Raw genomic sequence first — 21,127 nt, 5'->3', positions numbered from 1 at the left:
CCACACAGAAGTTTGCCTAAAGTAATGAAACAACGGTGAATATTGACTCAAGACAGTACACATAAATCAATGTACATTCCCCACACTTCCGTGTGGCACTCTTACTCCAGAGAGTCCTTTCTATTTTACACGTTGATCTTGAAGGAACACTTAGCACCGACACACCAAGTCAAATGAAATTCGTCTCGTAGATGGGCGGTTTGAAGACACCTGGCAGGTGCAACTGTGCAAATTGGCCAGTAAAGACCGGAATAAAAAGCTAATCTCCTATCTTTCGAGGAGGGCAGACATTAATGGTTTCTTTTTAAATTCACAGTTTAGCTCCTACCAAACTATCTTCCGCACAAAAAGGGAGAGAAAACAAGATATAATTGTATTTGTTTTAGTATATTTACCGGCGGTTCTTTTCAAGGGTTGTCATGTCTGAGCATGTGATAAGCCCTGCAGCCATACCAAAAGATTGTACGTACTGAGGCTCAGCATTAAAGGGATAAAAGAAAGACAGGTGGGCTCGGAGTCAGAGTGCGTCTGTGTGGGTATCAATATAAAACTGCGACTTGGTATCTCAGTGGGCTTGTGCTACAAAACAGGCACGCACGCACGCACGCACGCACGCACGCACGCACACACAAAGATAAAGATACACAGACACGCACACACGAAAACGTCGCTGTATAAGTGCAATAATCTTGAAGGTGACGTTTAACCTCATTTCACCTCACCTCACATAACCTACATATATAGCCTTCAGTAAGATGTAGCTTGTGTGTGTGGCAGGGGGTGGGTGGGGAGGTGGGTCTGTAATCAAAATGATGAAAACTGCTTGAGGTTAAAGGAGGTAAATGCTTGAGATAAACATCAGCAGCTGAAAGTAATATCAGTAACGTTTCACCAGTATAAGGATCTCCAGTCCAGATGGTGCCCATTAGGTACATAATATATATATATATCAAAATGATATATGATTTCTTTCAGAAGAATATAATATGATATATATTAAACGCCCTGTATATACAAACATTCAGGTTTTAGCATTATTCCAGCACTATGATGGCGGGGGACACCAGAAATGAACTTCACACAGTGTGGGAAATCGAACCCGGGCCTTATGTGTGACGAGCGAACTCATTAACCACTAGGCTACCCCACCGCTCTGTTTACAGAACTTATAGGCACTACACTTGTCTTCTGAAACAATGTTTATGGTGTTATTCCAGCAAGTGATATCACCTTCAGGATGAGGAGTTCAATACTGGAGCTCCAAAGGGCTCACGGGGTTTGGCATACTACTCAACTTTCTCCGTTTACGAGGATGAATTCGTGAGGAATATAAACAATTCAAATGTACCAGACCTTATCCTTGTTTTGTGGGTACAAATAGTGAAGGCGTTATGTTGATTATCTGGTTAATTTCTACACACATACAATAACCTGCCGTAACAACAGGTTTGATCGGGAAGTAATGTGGAGTAATTGATTTGGGGAGAGTTATCGGCCCTAACTACAAATAGTTTCGGTCATACAATCCTAAGTTCCTATTAGATAAAACAAATAAGAGAAATGTAATGCGAGCTCTCCAGAAGGCAGCGCAAGTGATCCACGTGCATTTAAATTTATCTAAGCCGTCATACAATTCGTCACACAATTTGGTACGTGACTTCAGGTATGACTTCCAATGACATCCCCAGTGCATGGCGCCACTGTAACCTCTCTTCCAACACCAATCAATACACAGACATAGATGAGACAATTCCCAGTGTTAGTTGCCCATTTGCCGTATAGATATGTCCCATGGTGCACAATAACAGGGAATTAATATAGGGAATGATAGAAGTCATCGCAAGATCAAATGGCTCCTATGTGATTGATGAGGGGGCACGGGTGGCCCAGTCGTCTAAGGCGCTGCGATTCGCTGTGCTGAGTTGCGTCCCTTGGGCACGCCAGAAACCTATGATTGTGGGTTCGAATCCCGGTTCGCCCCGATTATGTTTCTAGGTTTGTCAGCACCATACCCGTGACCACCATACCCGTGCTCGTGGGTTTCACCGAAGTGGTAAACGTCTGAGACCTGCATCACTTTGGGCTTTCCTCCCACATTAAGCTGACACGCCGCGATATAACTGGAATACTGTTAAAAGCGGCGTTAAACCCAACTCACTCACTCACTTATGTGATTGATGAAGCACGTACGTGCTTTTCTAGAGTTAGTAATTTCTGCATCAATGGGATAAAACGTTGGAGCGATAGCTGAGGGAAAATGTCATGAACAAATCTGCATCATGAAAACACTTCAGAAATGTGAATATCTATCACGTTACAACAATTCGTAAGGCAACAAGAATAAAGCATAGTTAATGTGTATATCATGCGTGCTAACACAGGCTACACGCTCTGGTCGAGAATGCACAGGTGAAGACACATCTGTCACTAAGACTGTGCGGGAAGAAGGCTGTCGACCGTCGTTTCTTCTCGAAGGTTTGCAATCCAAAGTATTACTGATGAGGAGTGTAATATATAGCACAAGTAGGACAGGGCATGCACACCCGTTTCACTAACACCTGGTGTTATCACTGATATTCAGTGATCCATTCATATATAGCATGTTGTTATAATAACAAATGTGTGTATATTTGGCACAGGAATCGTCCTTCTTGCCACCAATGCACGATTTCTGCTCTGGTCTTTTGTACTTATCAGTAAATGCTTGAGTTGTTTGTTCTCCCCCTCCCACAAGCGACCCTTATAAACAATGCGGCGACAATTTTTGTCATTTATATTCAACCAGTTGTGATTGCGTCGTTTTCATCATTTTGCATAATATACAAAAATTACATATTATAAATATTAATAGGTTTATAGGCAGTTTATAGGCACAGATAAAATTGAGAAACTCGCAACATCAATAGTAGAGACTAGGTATATATCACTTTGACCAAAAATTCATCTTTCATGTGAAGTTCATGCTCTTATAGCTTATGAACACCTAGTGTCACCTGGAGGGTCGACAATGTGATATTCGCGAGGTGTGGGGGTGGTTGGGGTGGGGTGGGTATGATGGTGAATAGCGCTCGGTTTTCTGTCCCTGCTTGAATACATACAATGTTTCTCTGCAAGTTGGAGTCGACCAATCGTGTGTTTTGCCAGGATATAAACTGACGTCCAAAAGAAACTTTACCACCTGAAAATATAAATTTCAGACAAAGTATAAAAATTTTGTCGATGCAGTCTATCTAAAACACATAACCTAAATACAACAATAGTGTATGCAGAAAATGTTAATCGTCTGTTACATGTTTGCGAGATAACACGCGAAAAAGTGAAAAACACGTGCACCACGGACAACTGCAAATGCACGTGCGGGTAAGGGTATAAAACGATTGAAACGGCAAGTCAGACATCCACAGTGATAAAAAAACACAAAAGAAATGCCACGACTCACAGTCGAACAACGTGAACGAGCCTTGGGTATGGTACAGATGGGAGCCACCCACGCCCATATTGCACGAACCTTCGGTTGCTCCCGTGTTGCCGTTACCAACTTGATGCAACGTTACAGACAGACAGGGCGGACCGCTGACAGGCCAAGAACAGGCAGACCCAGGGTGACTACGCCCCATGATGACCGGTACTTGCGTACCTTGCACCTCCGAAATCGCTTCCTGACAGTGACGTCATCGGCGACAAATGCCTCAGCTCACAGGGTTAGTCGACAGACAGTGGCCAGGAGACTCAGGGCTCATGGAATCAGGGTTTTTAGACCATACAGAGGACAGCTATTGACAGCGAAACATTGTCGTCTGCGATTGAGATGGGCCCGGACTGTATGACGTTGGCAACGACGTGACTGGCAGAGGGTTGTCTTCACTGACGAAAGTCGATTCTGTATGTTTAGGGCTGATGGAAGACAACGTGTTTACCGCCGAAGGGGTGAACGAACGGCGGCGTGTTGCGTGCAGGAGGTCGTACCATATGGTGTCATGGTGTGTGGAGGGATCTGTGGGCAGGAGAGGACACCGCTGGTCATCGTTGACGGAAACTTTACAGCTCAGCGTTACATGGATAACATTCTTCGTCCAGTTGTCCTATCATGTCTCCAACAGCAGCCACGTGGTGTCATTTATCAGCATGACAAAGCTAGGGCCCATACAGCCAGAATTGTCACTTACTTCCTCGCAGCCAACAACGTCAACGTGTTGCCGTGGCCTGCACGCTCACCCAACATGTCCCCCATAGAACACCTCTGGGACTTGATGGATCGTCGTGTTCGACAACGACCACACTCTCCAGCCAACCGGCAAGAACTGATCTTGGCCCTCCAAGAAGAATGGCGTCAAATCCCACGTGACCCCATCAGACGACTGACTTTTTCTGTGCGTCGAAGAGTTTTTGGGTGTACTGAGGCATTTGGTGGTCACACACGCTACTAATGACTTGTTATTGAACGTGAGCGATCGTTTATGTACTCTGCCTATTGTCCATGATTCTGAAAGCTCGAGTTTTGTACCACACCCAACTTTGGGGGGCTCTGACGTCATTCTCGGTCGCGGTATGATTGTCATTTTCAGTGTTGATTATGTTGATATATTGATCTTCTCAATACACTTTACTTCATGCATGTATGTTTTGTTGTTTTTGAGCAAGAGTGATTTCAAACTCTGGTAAAGTTTCTTTTGGACGTCAGTTTATATTCTGCATTTAAGCATGTCAAGCGAACAATATATTTCTTGGTAAGCCATTACCTGAGGTTATGTTATTTTTCCAGTGTTTTCTGGAACATGTTTTCTTTTCAAAAACCTCCAGGGGAAGTGTACTAATATTTCCACACAAAAAAAAATCTTATTTTTGGTTAATGTACATTGTTTTGCCTTAAATGTTCTAGAGTCAATCAAATTTGTAAAGTTCCTAAGACACACATTGCCGGTCGTGTCAGATACTAATGAAATATCCAGCTTTGTGGTTTCGTTATAATTAATTTTGTACTTTCTAGAATCCCTTTCTGCTGCGAAAAGAGGGTAGGGATATTGCGTGTGCCAGTGGGATTTTATGTCATCTGATCAGAGGCTTGTTTGATGATGGAAGACATAAAAGCGTATCGATTTGCTTGTCATCGACACCTTTTGAAATGGACAAGCATTTATACACACCAAAAGCAAACTTAAATTGATAGTTATTCGATGAGGGTTGTTCAAGAATTTCAATTAATTGGTTCAAGGGATTTGACAATTTCTTGATATTAACGTTGACTGTTTTAAGGGCCACCATCAAAACAACGCACGTGTGTCTGCAAATGTTTGTCGGGGAATGTTTTGCAACAGAAGAGTAATTTCATTGTGATTGAGTTGGCTGAAACAAATATATACAGATACGATGCACACACATGGTTTCGACCATCCAAGAGGATTGGCCGTCTGCTGCACCTAGTCGATGGAGCCATGTTTTCTTGTAGTTTCAGCATGTGCAGTGTTGTCTTTTTAACAGTTTTCTCCAGCAATATGTAATCTAGACGATTCCTATTTCGATCACAGAAGATTAATATTTGCCAGGAAACGAATGTCATTGACACATGCGTGGGTGAGTGAAATAATTTTTTTCTTTGAGGTAAAGCATATTTAATAAACCCACAATTCCACAAAGTATTGAACAACTCAAACTTGACATTTTGTGGTTAAATACTGCACACCAGACGAACAAGATCAGTGGGAGTTGAAAGTTCAGTTATCCAGATTTTTACTGCAATTCATTCAAACAAGAAAAGTGGTCACAGGCACAAAGTTTGTCACTTTAATACCGAATGTGGCAACTCCGTGCCTCCATACATGCAAAGACTCTGCGTCGGACGGAAAACTTCAAAAGTCTGATGAGGTCACGTGGCAAGCGTTTCCATTCATCTTATAGAGCTTGTGTAAACTTATTTGTCTGTTGGCGGGAGGGTGTGGTCTGACTCTAACTCGCCTGTACAAGACGTCCCAGAGGTGTTCTATGGGTGATAAGTCAGGAGAAAATGCCGGCCACGGTAAGACGTTGACGTTGTTATTGGCAAGGAAGCCCACTACGATACGAGCTGTGTGGGGCCTGGCGTTGTCGTGTTAGTACAGAACACCAAAAAGCCACCTCCACCGTAAGGAACGAATTCTTGAACGCAGCAAGCAGCTGCCCGTTCACCTCTGCGACGGTAAACACGCTGTCTGCCATCAACTGTAAACAAACAGAACCTGCTTTCGTCCCTAAAGACCACGCGTTGCCAACCCCGACGCTGCCACCGTCACACTGTATTGGCCCATCGTGTTCGTATGCGTCGATGTTCAGCGGCAAACATCTGTCCTCTGAGCGATCGGTAGGCCCTGATACCTTCTGCCCGAAATCTTCTGGTCACTGTGTATGTTCTCACCTGCCGACCCAAAGCATTCACTGCCGATGGCGTCACTGTGAGGAAGCGATTGCGGAGGTGCAACGTTCGCAGATACTGGTCTTCCTGTGGCGTAGTGACCCTTGGTCTCCCGGTCCTGGGCCTGTCCAATGTCCTTCCAGTCTGACTAAAACTCTGAAATAAGTTTCCAACGGCAACACGGGAAAAGCCAAAGGTTCTTGCAACGTTGGTGTGTGTGGTCCAAATCTGGACCACCCCGATTGCTCGCTCACGTTGTTCTGATGTTAGTCATGGCATTTCAAATGTGTTCTTTTTTTACAATGTTGATGTTTGACATAGCTACTGTGCTTTTTATACCCCTGTGGCACGAGCATTTCTACCAGCAATGGCATGACGTGATTTTACATTTTTTCGCATTTTCTCAAAAACACGAGCGCATTGCCGGTAAAAATTACAGGTACAATAACGATGCTGTATGGGTTTGAACCAGTGCAACTTATTTAAAATCGCATTATTTTCAAATGTGCAAAGTTACTGTTGCAGTTCAATTTAGTTTGTTTAAAAACGAAGACAAAGAAGATATATTTCTTGAACCATTTGATATTTTCCAACACATGTATGTTACACCCCTGCAACTAGCACATGGTGTCAAGTACACGAATGAAATAGACAAGTCATTGATAGAGTATCCGGTACATATGTGGCACAAACACACCTTGTACTCCCGCCATGGTAATGGATATAAGTAAGGTAATTTCGTATTGACATTCTGATAAATCATAGAAGACGTGTATAGGTCAGGATAGAGTTGCAAGGCTAATAAAATCATTTTCACAACATCGCATGGTCAAATATTTCGACATCAATTTGTCAAACATAACTAAATCTCCATGTTTCATCATCGCATGAGATCGATCAATGCATCAGTGAACGGCAGTCAAGAATGGGTTATCAGAGTTGGAATATACTTGGCATATGAAACACAACCATCATGATGACTTGTCGATCCGAGGTTGTGTGCAATATGAAATATGATAAAATAATTAAGACCTCAAGGTGAGGTGAGGTGAAATTGGGTTTAACGTCGCGTCCAAGATTATTGCACATATATAGCGACGTGCATGCACGTGTATGTGTGTGTGTGGCTGCTTGTACTAGTCCGGACTGATGCCGAGTTATAGTGCTAGCACACTGAGATACCATGCCGCAGTTTAACATGAATACCCCACTCAGACACAGTATACTGACTCCGAGCCGACCAGTCCTTGTTTTAGCCCCTTAATGCCGAGCGCCAGACAGGGTAACAAAAAGTACCATCTTTTAACGTCTTTTAGTATGACGCGTCCGGGGATCGAACCCCGGACCTTCCGCTCTCCGGGCGGACGCTCTACCACTAGACCACGGAGGCGGTCTCCGGGTTTAAAGGAGTAACTTTCTTTACGACGACAGACAGGCAGACCTTACAAGAATATTTACATTGATACATTACTTACAAGCGAGCCACCCGTTATAATATTTCACAGTATACACAACATAATATTAGTGTAAAAGGTGTATATAATATATGTTTTTCTTCGTTTGAGAACAAAAAGCAGGTTTTGGTAAAATATACCTATAAAAAGCAAAATAAGTATGTTACTCTAGGAAGCTGAGACAGCTAAAACTGGCCTTTTCGTATATTACACTTTCACGCAAATCATCTTCACAGGGGCAATCAAGCCATACACAACGTTCATCCTCAATACTTTCATAACACTGAAAACATTTCTTTCCTTCACGTTCATTATCGTATATTTGCCTGTTTCCAACTACAGAGGAGAAGTACCTGATCTTGATTTGGATCTTGATTTGGATCTTGATTTGGATCTTGATTTGATCTTGATTTGGATCTTGATTTGGATCTTGATTTGGATCTTGATTTGGATCTTGATTTGATCTTGATTTGGATCTTGATATGGATCTTAATTTGGCAATAGGGACACAACGACGACACAACGATGATGACAAGTGACAGCTGCGCTAATGAATCAATCGTTTGACAGCCTGGGTAGAACCATATATTAACTTATTGAACAGCAAACAGGCGTTAATGTATACATAAAAGAGCACCTGAAAGTCGTGATTGTTTTATATACTCGAATAGTGTATATACATGTATATGGTACAGTGGGTGTTCATTTTGCAGGCGATGGATGTTTAACGTAAGTTTACCAGACATTCATTCTTAACGAACATACCGTGAAGTAAGATGTACGTCATGTTGGGGTAGACCGTTTGTTGTGAAATAGCCAACGGCCAAACTAGAATAATCAACCTCTTTTATTGTTTGCATTCACAATTACTTGAATTGTATTAATTATAAAATCAATATATGATGAAAGGGTTATAGCATTCTATGAGATAAATATGAGTCTATGTCTTAGAATATTAGGTGCTGTCAGCTTGTAGTTTTTTAAGTAATTTGACCGCCGCCTTGGTGACCGATTCACGCATCTGCTGCTTCCACAAAAGATCTCAATGAAGCTTTAGCTTGTCAATATTATTACTGATGTTTTTATTACCAAAGTTTGTTGTTTGCAGTCTATTGTATGGAGACCTATACAAAATAAGATATTGTTTTATTTTAAACTATTGTCCTAAATATGTTTTTCTCATTGACAAAAACCTTATAACAACAATGTCATCTGTAGGCAGACAATTTATTCATTTTCAACTGTAAGAATTATAATTTTTTAAGCATTTCCGGGAACAATATACTTTTTTCGAAAAGTTACCAGGCCCACCAGAATATCAAATGGTCGGACCCTTAAGAACAGTGTTGCAGTATTATCAGTTGTGCAGCTTAATGTGGGTGCTAGGACGAAACTGATGAAGTTCATAGACTCTTTCCAAAATCAACGAGCACTGATATGGTGCTGACAAACCACGTATCACGATTGGTGCAAATCTGGAAATCTATCCACAATAAATTGATCCTTTGATAAAAGGACGCATCTCTGCACCGCGAATTGGGGCACCTGGAAACACTGTGCAATCTGTACTTCCACTTTTGATACATACGACGACGAATAAAAAACTCCTTATGATACTAATTACCCAAATGCGAAAATGCAAGACTTGTTCTTTTGTAAATATACTTTTGATGGTTGTGATATGTTGGTGGCTACGGTTGTAGAGCAAAAGCCATTTTCAGGAATGGTGAAACGAAACTACAGTCATTCCAGGCTTTCCCTGAAACAAAGCATAAATAGATGCCCATCGGGATGTGTCGAGTAAATGTTCCTTCTCTTCCTTGAATACATACATACATACATACATACATACATACATACATACAAACATACATACATACATACATACATACATACATACATTCATACATCCATACATACATACATACTACATACATACATACATACATACATACATACATACATACATACATACATACATACATACATACATACATTCATACATACATACATTCATTCATTCATTCATTCATACATACATACATACATTCATTCATTCATTCATTCATTCATTCATTCATACATACATACATACATACATGTACATACATACATACATACATACATACATACATACATACATACATACATTCATACATTCATACATACATTCATTCATTCATTCATTCATTCATTCATTCATACATACATACATACATACATACATACATGTACATACATACATGTACATACATACATACAAACATACATACATACATACATACATACATACATACATACATACATACATACATACATGTACATACATACATACAAACATACATACATACATACATACATACATACATACATATTGTGTGGATTTGCATCAACATATAGACTTGCAAGTACAGGCATGTGGTGGAATTAAACACTAACAGAAGATTGTGCGCAAGTCACAAACCTTACATTGAAGTCTCTATGTGAATCTATTAGTCACCGTCATTGTTATCATCTCAGGGACTTGTGCTATTAATCTAAATTTGATACTATTTCCTTGTTAAACATATATCAGACGTGGGGCAGCAGAAACTCTCATTATGTAACCAAGCTGAGTATGTGACTTGTATAACGACATTTCCTCACGAAGGATTACACATGGCACGAATCCACTGCTTCCGGTTTCTACGGAATGAATGAACATTCTGTGCGGAGTAACCGGAAGTAAGCCCACGCGGTTCGAGGCGTTCAGCTTCTTGGAAAGCCATGGCGTTTTGATGTCTCAATCAATGTAATCTATGGTCCACAATGTCCGTTGCTACATCTTGTTAAACAAACACAAACTATGGCCGAGTTTCCACCCACATTGCGTGACAGTGTTTCCTCCCGCGGGACACATGTGGACGGATAAAAGATATTCATTACCTATACTAAGCACTGGCTGACATCGACCGTCCCATAAACGAATACTAAAACTTGGACTGTATGATTAAAACGAATAAAAGCCTGAATCTGAAGCATGAAGACAAGAGAGGCGGGTAAGAAGAGCGCGGGATGGGAATGGTGATTCCATCCTCCTATGAGAGACCAAAAGAATTTGCTATGAAAGAATTGTCTGTGACAATCAAAGCTGCAAGTAATATTCAAAAGAACGACATAGGACGACTGGTATAAGTGCTCCGTTTGACGTGTTGAAAAAGCCGATTTCGTATTTAGATATACGGTAATGCTATATTTCAAACCAACGTCAGATCACTCCAACTCGACATAAATATAAGAAGCAAAACAAACATTTTTTCACGTTTTGTAACTTGCCAGGTAGGTTTATATTTTGTTCAAAAGAACAAAGGAATGGGTATAGGGGTTACATTCTGGCATCCGTCCCATTACCTAGTGTACATTACTTCTCAGAATCAGCACTCTTTACAGAATAGGAAGCAGTTTTGAAAAAAATTGCCCTCAACTACAACCTCGCTGTTTCTGCTTGTCATCGATGTCATGCAGCATTCTCATTCTAAAAAAGTGGTTGAAGCGTTGGCTTCAAGTTGAAGACCTGGGTTCAATTCCCTGTGTGTGCAAAATGTCTTAAGCCAATTTACGGCGTCCGCTGCCATGGTGATGCTTGCAGATCATCAATACAAGCTGTGCAAAAGGAAGTTCTCTTTCTCGAGTGTCTGTGACATACAAGCTGGTATCTACAGAGACAAAATGAGCTGCCTCACATTTCATCAACCTTGAGTGAGTCAGAGTAGAAGCTTAGCCTTAAGTAGAAGCTTACAATTGATAATAATGATTGGTAATGAATGAGTGAGAGAGTTAGGTTTTCGCCACGTTTAGTACGTATCAAACATTGTTAATGCGGACAGTGAGTGAGTGAGTGAGTTGGGTTTAACGCCGCTTTTAACAGTATTACAGTTATATCGCGGCGTGTCAACTTAATGTGGGAGGAAAGCCCGGAGTGATGCAGGTCTCAGACGTTTACCACTTCGGTCAAACCCACAAGCACGGGTGACAAACCTAGAAACATAATCGAGGCCAACCGGGGTTCGAACCCACAATCATAGGTTTCTGGCGTGCCCAAGGGACGCAACTCTGCACAGCGAATCGCGACGCCTAAGACGACTGGGCCACCCGTGCCCCCTAATGCGGACAGCAGAAATGGGCTTCACACATTGAACCCACAACATTCCGTAACTGTAAAGTGTCATGTTTACGTATGCCATCCATTCCCGAAATTATTTCTTATAATAAAATATATAATATTTTATATTTGGTATTTCTTTTCTAACTACCTTGGGTTTTGAATTATAGCAAATTCGTAGGAAGTATCCTTTTTGTTTATCAGAAGTGATCTACTGTTCGTTCTAAATGAATAGTAATGCATGAATTTAAAGGACTATTACCAAAAAAATTCTGAATCTATTTGTGACCCATCTGTTTGTGGCCCTTTTAAACCTACATTGTACATGTACTAGGTCCCTGCAGCTGAGGTCCCTTGGGCACGCCAGAAACCCCTCTCTCTCTTTCTCTCTCTCTCTCTGAGTCATATGTATTTGAGGTGTCAAACGTCAACGCTGGATGTCAGTTTACATCAGACGGGAACGACAAACACGTCTTCTAAGAATTCCGATTTTCCAACTTATCAACACATGATTTCATGATATAATGGATTTCGTGACAGCCGAGTACCCTGCTCATGTTGTAGTGTGTTTCAAATATTAAGTGTCTTAAGTGATATTAAGTTTGTATGATCGTCTTAATGGAAACAGTCAGTGCCGGGACATGGGTAGCTGTTTATACATGTGTCCCTTAGCAGTGCCAAAATACGATTATCGTCGGTTCAAATTCACCCTGATTGTTATCCTGGACTTGTCAGCAGCATGCCAACGTTACCAGTTCCTGTGTGTTTCATCTGACTGGCTAATGTGCAAGATATGCGCCGTTTTGTCTTTTGCTCCCAAGTTAATGTGACAAGCTGTGATATCACTGACACACTGTTCAAAGCGGTATTTAAAAAACACACTCAATATTTTCACTGAAACAATCAACAGAATATTGATTTAATGCCACTTTATCGTCAAAATTAATTTCGAAATTCGGTAAAATTGAAAACCTGTTATGCAATTCATTTTATCAAAATTGATCATTTGTCACCAAGTCAAATTCTAGCCTTACATTGAAAACAACATACAAAACTGAAGTGTCCGTTGATTGCATGACTGCATAATAAATAATGCTGTTATAGTTTTGCTCGTGTGTATTAATAAGACATTCCAAAAGGTGAGAAAGCAGTCCACCGTGTTTTTTGACGTTAAAGGTTAAGTCGAGTAGCATAGTGGTTAAAGTGTTTGTCCAATCCAGAGTTCAATTAAAAAAACGGCTACAACGTGTTAAGGCCACTTCTACTGTCCCCGGCCGTCCTTGAGTATTGTTTAGGGCGAGGTTGAATGGGGTTTAACGCCGACTTCAAGATTATTACACTTATCTAGCGACGTGCATGCACGTGTGAGGGTGTACGTGTGTGTGTTTGGTTGCTTGTACGAGTCCGGACTAATGGCTATCGTATAGTGCTAGCTTACTGAGATACCACGCGGCAGTTTAACCTGAATACCCAACTCAGACACAGTATACTGACACCTAGTCGACCAGTCCTTGTTTTAGCCCCATAATACCGAGCGCCAGATAGGGTAAGAACGAGTACAATCTTTTAACGTCTTTTCGTATGACGCGACTGGGGATCGAGTTCGCGACCTTCCGTTCTCCTGCAAACGCTCTCTCCACTTGACAACGGAATCGGTCGAGTATTGTTTAAAACCTTACTCGATCATGTATACAATAACCTGACACAGGTTATAAAAAACAAGCTCAAATTAAACGCCGAGAAAACTGAAGCTAACTTATTGCTTCTGACAAAGAAAAACAGGCGACGTGACTGTATGAAACTAATAATTCATAAAATACGTCATGTATATTATATCTATCTGTGATAACAACAGGCACTCGCTGATACCCAGTAAAGACACCAACTCAAAAAAATTCACACTTTTAGAGATCGTATTATCCTATTATGGCTGTTCAAAGTTGTTTTAATTATTTGAAAATGGCAAAAGCTCTTTCCATCATTTTGCTATTATTTGCTCTTTAGCGAAATCAAATGGGGTGGGTTGATTGGAATTGAAGGAGAACATCGTTGGGATATTATCAAGCCGTATCCTAATATAGCTTCTAAAGCCATGAAAAAGCTACTTGGGCGAGGGACCTGCAAATGAGTGGACTCCAAACGTCTAATTGCCAGCCGCAATTGAACTACCATATTTATTTTATTGTCAATATGATCTCGTTAGGAAAGCGGCCACCGGGCATTTAGCGAAATACGGCGCACCAGTTTAACGCCTGCTTTCTGTAAACAGGTCACTGATTTAATTAGAAACGTTAATGCCTGAAGAGTATTGGTATTTTTTCAAAAGAGAAAGAAACTGTCCAAAGAAAATGCGTCATGTGTTTGAGTGTGTTAATGTTACTGTTTGGTTTGGGTGAGTGAGTGAGTTTGGGTTGGCACCGCTTTGAACGAATCATTGGTTTAATGATTCTAAAGTATTAATGTACTGGGCCCACTTGCAGAAAGCGATCTTAGCGCTAAGACTATTGTAAGCCTTTGTTAAAGTGTAGGAGTTACGATCGCTTTGTGCAAGTGGAAGAGGAGAAGAGGGTGCTGAAATTAGACAATAGTACAGATAAGGTTCGGGACAATACAATTATTCGTCTTAAACGATATAGTGAGATAATGAAGTTCGAGTTGAGGAGATATCACTCGTGAACAACACTGTCTTTTGAATACAGACTCTTTTTTCACGTCCCTTAGGGATCTCGACTTAGAATACGACCGCAGGGTCTAGATGCACAAAACATCTTCACGCAACGAATAGCGCGAATAGATTCTTTTTTTAACGTTGAAACCCATAGTGCAACAATCACTGTGTGTGACGGGGCCCAGTACTTCGCTCTTGTCGCAACAGTCATCTCATATAGTGAGTGAGTATGGTTTTACGCCGCTTTTAGCAATATTCCAGCAATATCACGGCGGGGGACACCAGAAATGGGCTTCACACATTGTACCCATGTCGGGAATCGAACCCGGGTCTTCGGCGTGACGAGCGAACGCTTTAACCACTAGGCTACCCGACCGCCCCCATCTCATATAGGGATCGGGTGGTCAGGATCCGTGAACCAGTTGAGTTTGTGTCATTGTACCTAGATGGTGTTGGGCGTTGCTCATACCATCAACGAGGTGTTTTCCTGACTTAAAGGGGGGCACGGGAGGCCCAGTCGTCTAAGGCGATTCGCTGTGCAGGGTTGCGTCCCTTGGGCACGCCAGAAACCTATGATTGTGGGTTCGAATCCCGGTTCGCCCCGATCATGATTCTAGGTTTGTCAGTACCATACCTGTGCTCGTGGGTTTCACCGAAGTGGTAAACGTCTAAGACCTGCATCACGTCGGTCTATTCTCCCACATTAGGCTGCCACGCCGTGATATAACTTGAATACTGTTAAAAGCGGCGTTTAACCCAACTCACTCACTCACTCTGACCTTAAGTCGATTAGTCCAGCACGGGAGGTCATAACACTAAAAGTATGGGAATAGGCCCTACGGACGAGTTGAAGCTTGGAGAAGAAGTTGCTCTCGAGGTCAGGGCTGTACCTTTAGCGGCGATCACACTGGCTTCAGATTATGAGTCAATCTTGCATACATAATCCATTCGATTAATACTCACACTATTGTCCACTGGCTTGCCTGATCCAAACCCAATTATTCTGACACGGTTTTAAATAGGTATTATGCTGCAGGAAAGCATCTTCTTGAGGCAAGGGAGTTATCTGACTTTAATTTAGGCTGGAATTTCTAACTCATATTTTGGCTGGACTAATGGGTCTATGCATAGTCCAATCAAAATCCCCGCAAAGAAATCGACATCCGGTTGATAAATTACATGGCAACTGCCGTGCCAAATATGTTCGATAGTACCGTCAACCAGGCGTCGACAGATATTTTCCCAATCAAGGTGTTCAAATGATGTGACGCACTGCGAGAGGTAAACCCCGTTTAATTACAATAAAGATCTTCATTGTCGATGAGCACGTCTTGACTGGGCGCCGCCATTTTGTCTGAAGCAATGCAAGTGATACGAGATCTGGAATATGACTGTCAGTAGTGGGGACATAAAATAGACATAAATGGTAATAGCCATTGGTGGCGCTAAGATCGAGCTCAGAAATTCCAGCCTATTTCGGCAAGGGTGGACACTGGACTTTTAAAGTCAGTTTACTCTCTTGCCTCGGAAAGATGGCGGGGCTGTTAATCCCAATATTAATCTTTCATACTACGTGTCTAAAGGAATTGTTCTCACTTGTTAAATATAGACTTGTCAGAGGGGTACACAAAGTACGGATCTAGACTAACAGTTGTCGGACTTTCATTTTTGTGGAAGCCTCGGTGGCTGAGTGGGTAAGGTCGCTGACTTTGCTGGCGATTAGATGCCTAGCACTGGCAGTGTGGGTTCGAATCTCTGATGGGACTCAACCCCCAAAAGCACGAGAATCTGTACTTTACTAAGAACGTGTTATCCCAAATATAACATTTGTTACATTATCTGACAGGTGTGTACTTTATATTATGCAAATAAAACAATCAGATAGAAACACTTCCAACATTAACATCATGATATATCACGTGACAGTCATGTGACGGGAACTATTTTCAATATGATTTCTCACCGAGATAAATGTCTGGACTGATTATAAAGAGTGCCAAAAATACTTTTCTTCTATTTAACAAAACAATGGCGTCAAGGTGAGCGTTGATCATGTGTCATAAGTTCCATAATGAAATGAAATGATTAAAAACTTGTCTTCAACCGATTCAACAAAGCTTAATAAACAAGAGAAATAGCAATGCTATCTGCTCTGCTTAATGAGGAAACCAAAGATTTCAACCATCAACCTACAGCACCAATGGTGGCATTGCTGGTACGAAAAACAGGCGAGGTCTTGACGGCTGCCTTGGGTCTCAACTCTCTTCTTGTCCACAGCACATAGGCTGGCCACGTGGAGGATTGTTCCGGTTTCAAAGGTTTCTTGCAGGCAATATTTAAACACGGCACCAAATCGTATTTGTCCATGAATGCAAGCAGCTTGGGCGTTTCCAGTGAACCGGATATGTGTGTCCATTCCATTAGAACATACAGTACGTTTCCGAATTCAAAAAATTCATCCGCATTTAGAACAGCTGGGATGTCTTCTGGGGTCATGTCGATTCGCACAACAACAGATTCCACACTGAATCTGTCCAGCAATGCGTTCAACTCTACCGATGACACTGTACTAAACACATGACCCGACATGTCACCTCCAACCTTTGACCTTTGGCTCAAATGTTCTAGTTTAATTGGTGCCGACTGGTGTGCATGGGAGATGAAGTTATTCACTATAAATGCCTTATGTTGAAAATTACCAGCAATTATACCCCGGCAGAGTCTCTCGGCGAAGGAATACCTGTATTCGATAGCAGCCACCTTTCTGCCCAATTTCACTATAGGCAGCGAGTATAAACCAACGCCAGCATATATATCAAAGAAGTAGGCGTCATTGTGGTTCTCCATGATCTCTGACAACGTGTTCAGGTTCCTCCGCTCCCAAGTCCCGTTCTTGTTCATGTACCGCATGGTGGATCGGCGTTCCTTCTCGTCATGGAAGAACACGCTTACCTCCCCTGCCAGTGACTTGATTATTCCGGATGGGAAGACGATACCGTTAGAACAGACATCGGTGGCGGATGCCCAGTTGTGGTTGTCGATACGGAGTGCAATTCCTGCCAGTTTGTACATTGATTTGACTCTGCTTGCGTTGAGGTCAAACTGACTGGGTCTGTTTTGAGGTTCGCCAAGAAGGATGCTTTTCCATTGTGTCAATGTGGCGTGGTTGGTGTAAACAAAGTAACAGACGAGGGACGTCAGAGTAAGGCCACAGCAACATAGCCACATACACGTCTTGAATGCCCGTTGTTTCATCGTACACTGAAAAAGAGAATCTACTTTATTCAAAAATGTCTAATAATGCAGTCGGATTCGTACAATAGACTTTTTGTGATTTTGGAAGTTTTCTTGTTCTTGTTAACGGAAACTTTAAATAGATGAACTGACTGTTCAAAAAGCGTGTGAGAGCAGCGGCTGGGCTTATTGACGATTTGAATAATTATCCATTTATATCACAACGGCGTTCCACACAGATGATTTGATGATTTTTTGTTAAGGCCGCACTCCGCAATATACAAGCTATATGACGGCGGCCTGGAAATAATCGAGTCTGGACGAGACAATCTAGTGATTGATATTACGAGCGTCGATCCACTCCGTGGGGTACAATGTGGCACAATCAACCAGGCCTGACCACCCGACCGATTAAGTCGCCTTGTATCACCAGCACAGGATGCTCGGGACATAATCTAACCCTGAACCCACAGTGGTCGGTAGAGGGGAGGGTTGAGCGTTGTACACTGCTTTAAACAGCATTTCAATCGCACCTCTGGTTACACTGAAACCCCGTTAAACCGGACAATGCCGTTCCAAACGAAATCGTCCGGATTATCACATTTCTGGATTAACGAGTCCCGTTTACGTAGAAATCTCCCTTTAATAGTGCATAAGCGTTACTAGCAGGGTCCGGATTGCGGGGTGTAAAGTGTAACGGGTCCGGATTAACGAGGTTGCACTGTAGATCTATGTAAAACTAATTCTACTATTATTACTATTACAACTACTTCTAGACCGACTCCGCCTCTTCTGCCCGTTATACCAAACGACCTTAAAAGATGGTACTTGTTGTTACCCTGCCTGGCGCTGGGCATTAATGGCTTTAAAAAGACTGGTCGACTCTGAGTAGATTGTCTGCAGTGTGTCTGGCTGAGGTATTCGTAGTTTCTCAGGGGGCTAGCACTATAAATCGCCATTAGTCCGGACTAGTACAAGCAGCCATACAAACACAGACACACACGTGCATGCACGCCGCTTTATAAGTGCAATAATCTTGAACGCGACGTTAAACCATATTTCAACTCTACTACTAACACCACCACCACTACCACCATCACAACAACCACAAACAACAACTACCACCACCACCACCACACCTACTACTACCACTACTATTTCTACAACTAGCACCACCACACCTACTACTACCACCAACAACAACAACAACTACCAACACCACCACACCTACTACTACCACTACTATTACTACAACTACCACCACCACAACACCCACTACTACCACCACCAACAACAACTACCACCACCACCACCACACCTACTACTACCACCACTATTACTACAACTACCACCACCACACCTACTACTACCACCACCAACACCTACTACTACCACTACTATTACTACTACTACCACCACCAACAACAACTACTACCACCACCACTTAACCTACTACTACCACTACTATTACTACAACTACCACCACCACACCTACTACTACAACCACCACCAACAACAACAACTACTACCAACACCACCACACCTACTACTACCACTACTATTACTACAACTACCACCACCACAACACCCACTACTACCACCACCAACAACAACTACCACCACCACCACCACACCTACTACTACCACTACTATTACTACTACTACCACCACCAACAACAACTACTACCACCACCACTTAACCTACTACTACCACTACTATTACTACAACTACCACCACCACACCTACTACTACAACCACCACCAACAACAACTACTACCACCACCACCACACCTACTACTACCACTACTATAACTACTACTACCACCACCACCACACCTCCTACTACCACTACTATTACTACTACTACTACCACCACCAACACATCTACTACTACCACCACCAATAACAACTACTACCAACACCACCACCACACCTCCTACTACCACTATTATTACTACTACTACCACCACCAACAACAATTACTACCACCACCACAACACCTACTACTACCACTACTATTACTACTACTACCACCACCACCACACCTCCTACTACCACTACTATTACTACTACTACTACTACCACCACCAAAACATCTACTACTACCACCAACAACAACAACTACCAACACCACCACCACCACCACACCTCCTACTACCACTACTATTACTACTACTACCACCACCAACAACAACTACTACCACCACCACAACACCTACTACTACCACTACTATTACTACTACTACCACCACCACCACACCTACTACTACTATTACTACTTCCACCACCAACAACTACTACCACCGCCACCACACCTACTACTACCACTACTATTACTACTACTACCACCACCACCACACCTACTACTACTATTACTACTTCCACCACCAACAACTACTACCACCGCCACCACACCTACTACTACCACTACTATTACTACTACCACCAACAATCAATATAGACCCGTGAATATCCGGGGTAGAACCCAGGCTTGCTGTGAAAGGCGACTATGCTTGTCGTTAGAGGCGAATAACGGGATCGGGTGGTCAGGCTCGCTGACTTGGTTGATGCATGTCATCGATCCCAATTGCGTGGATCGATGCTCATGATATTAATCACTGAATTGCCTGGTCCGGACTCGATTATTTACAGATCCCTGCCATATAGCTGTAACATTGCTGAGTGCGGCGTTAAACAACAAACCGACCAACCAACCACATCAGTATAAATACGAAGTATATGAGGCTCAAATTAGACGATTACTTTAAACTACCAACACACATTTAAAGTTTTATCCTGTGCAGTTTAGAATTATCAGTTAAATTATACATACCGAGATTTGACTATCGCCAGTGTAGTAAACGGTCGTGTACTGTAGATCGTCAAACGTGCTGTGTATACATGTATGCAAGGTGAGCGTGGTGTACCCACGGCATTGTGTTTATACGTCTCTTCGTAGATCAGACCCCTCATTCGTATGATATTGTTGTTTGAGTATGAAACGAACTGTGACAGTTATTTGAAAAGGGACACAAAATGACTCTAAATGTCTCCAGCAAAGCCGATTCAGAAGTATCAATAGAACGTCGGAACGACCAGTCTAGGCCGTTATGTGTGTCGGTTAAGAAAAGCCGCTCTCTTTATACTGTGTGATCACTCAGCAAAGTGGGTGAGCTGTGGTGGGGTTTGACATCGCGTTCAATATTATTTCTCTTGTATACCGGCCTGAACGTGTGTGTGTGTG

The 21,127-nt window shown here is 42.2% G+C and overlaps 1 protein-coding gene across 1 annotated transcript; it reads right to left on the bottom strand.

Moving 5' to 3' along the window:
• Positions 1-16,500: 16,500 nt before the first annotated feature.
• On the bottom strand, positions 16,501-20,814 carry LOC124146957. Its single transcript, XM_046517538.2, has 2 exons — positions 20,717-20,814; positions 16,501-17,909 (listed from the first exon to the last, which is right to left on the bottom strand). Exon 2 carries the CDS (start codon positions 17,901-17,903, stop codon positions 16,833-16,835), a length of 1,071 nt encoding a protein of 356 aa, XP_046373494.2. The 5' UTR covers positions 17,904-17,909; positions 20,717-20,814; the 3' UTR covers positions 16,501-16,832.
• Between the last annotated feature and the right edge of the window lie 313 nt (positions 20,815-21,127).

This window comes from Haliotis rufescens, unplaced genomic scaffold (assembly GCF_023055435.1).
Source record: "Haliotis rufescens isolate VD_foot unplaced genomic scaffold, xgHalRufe1.0.p SCAF_7, whole genome shotgun sequence".
Lineage (NCBI taxonomy): Eukaryota > Metazoa > Mollusca > Gastropoda > Lepetellida > Haliotidae > Haliotis > Haliotis rufescens.
This window is presented reverse-complemented; position numbering and strand designations above follow the sequence as displayed.

Bases quoted from the DNA above. Each gene is read 5' to 3' on its own strand.
- LOC124146957 (XM_046517538.2), bottom strand. From the start codon at position 17,903: ATGAAACAACGGGCATTCAAGACGTGTATGTGGCTATGTTGCTGTGGC.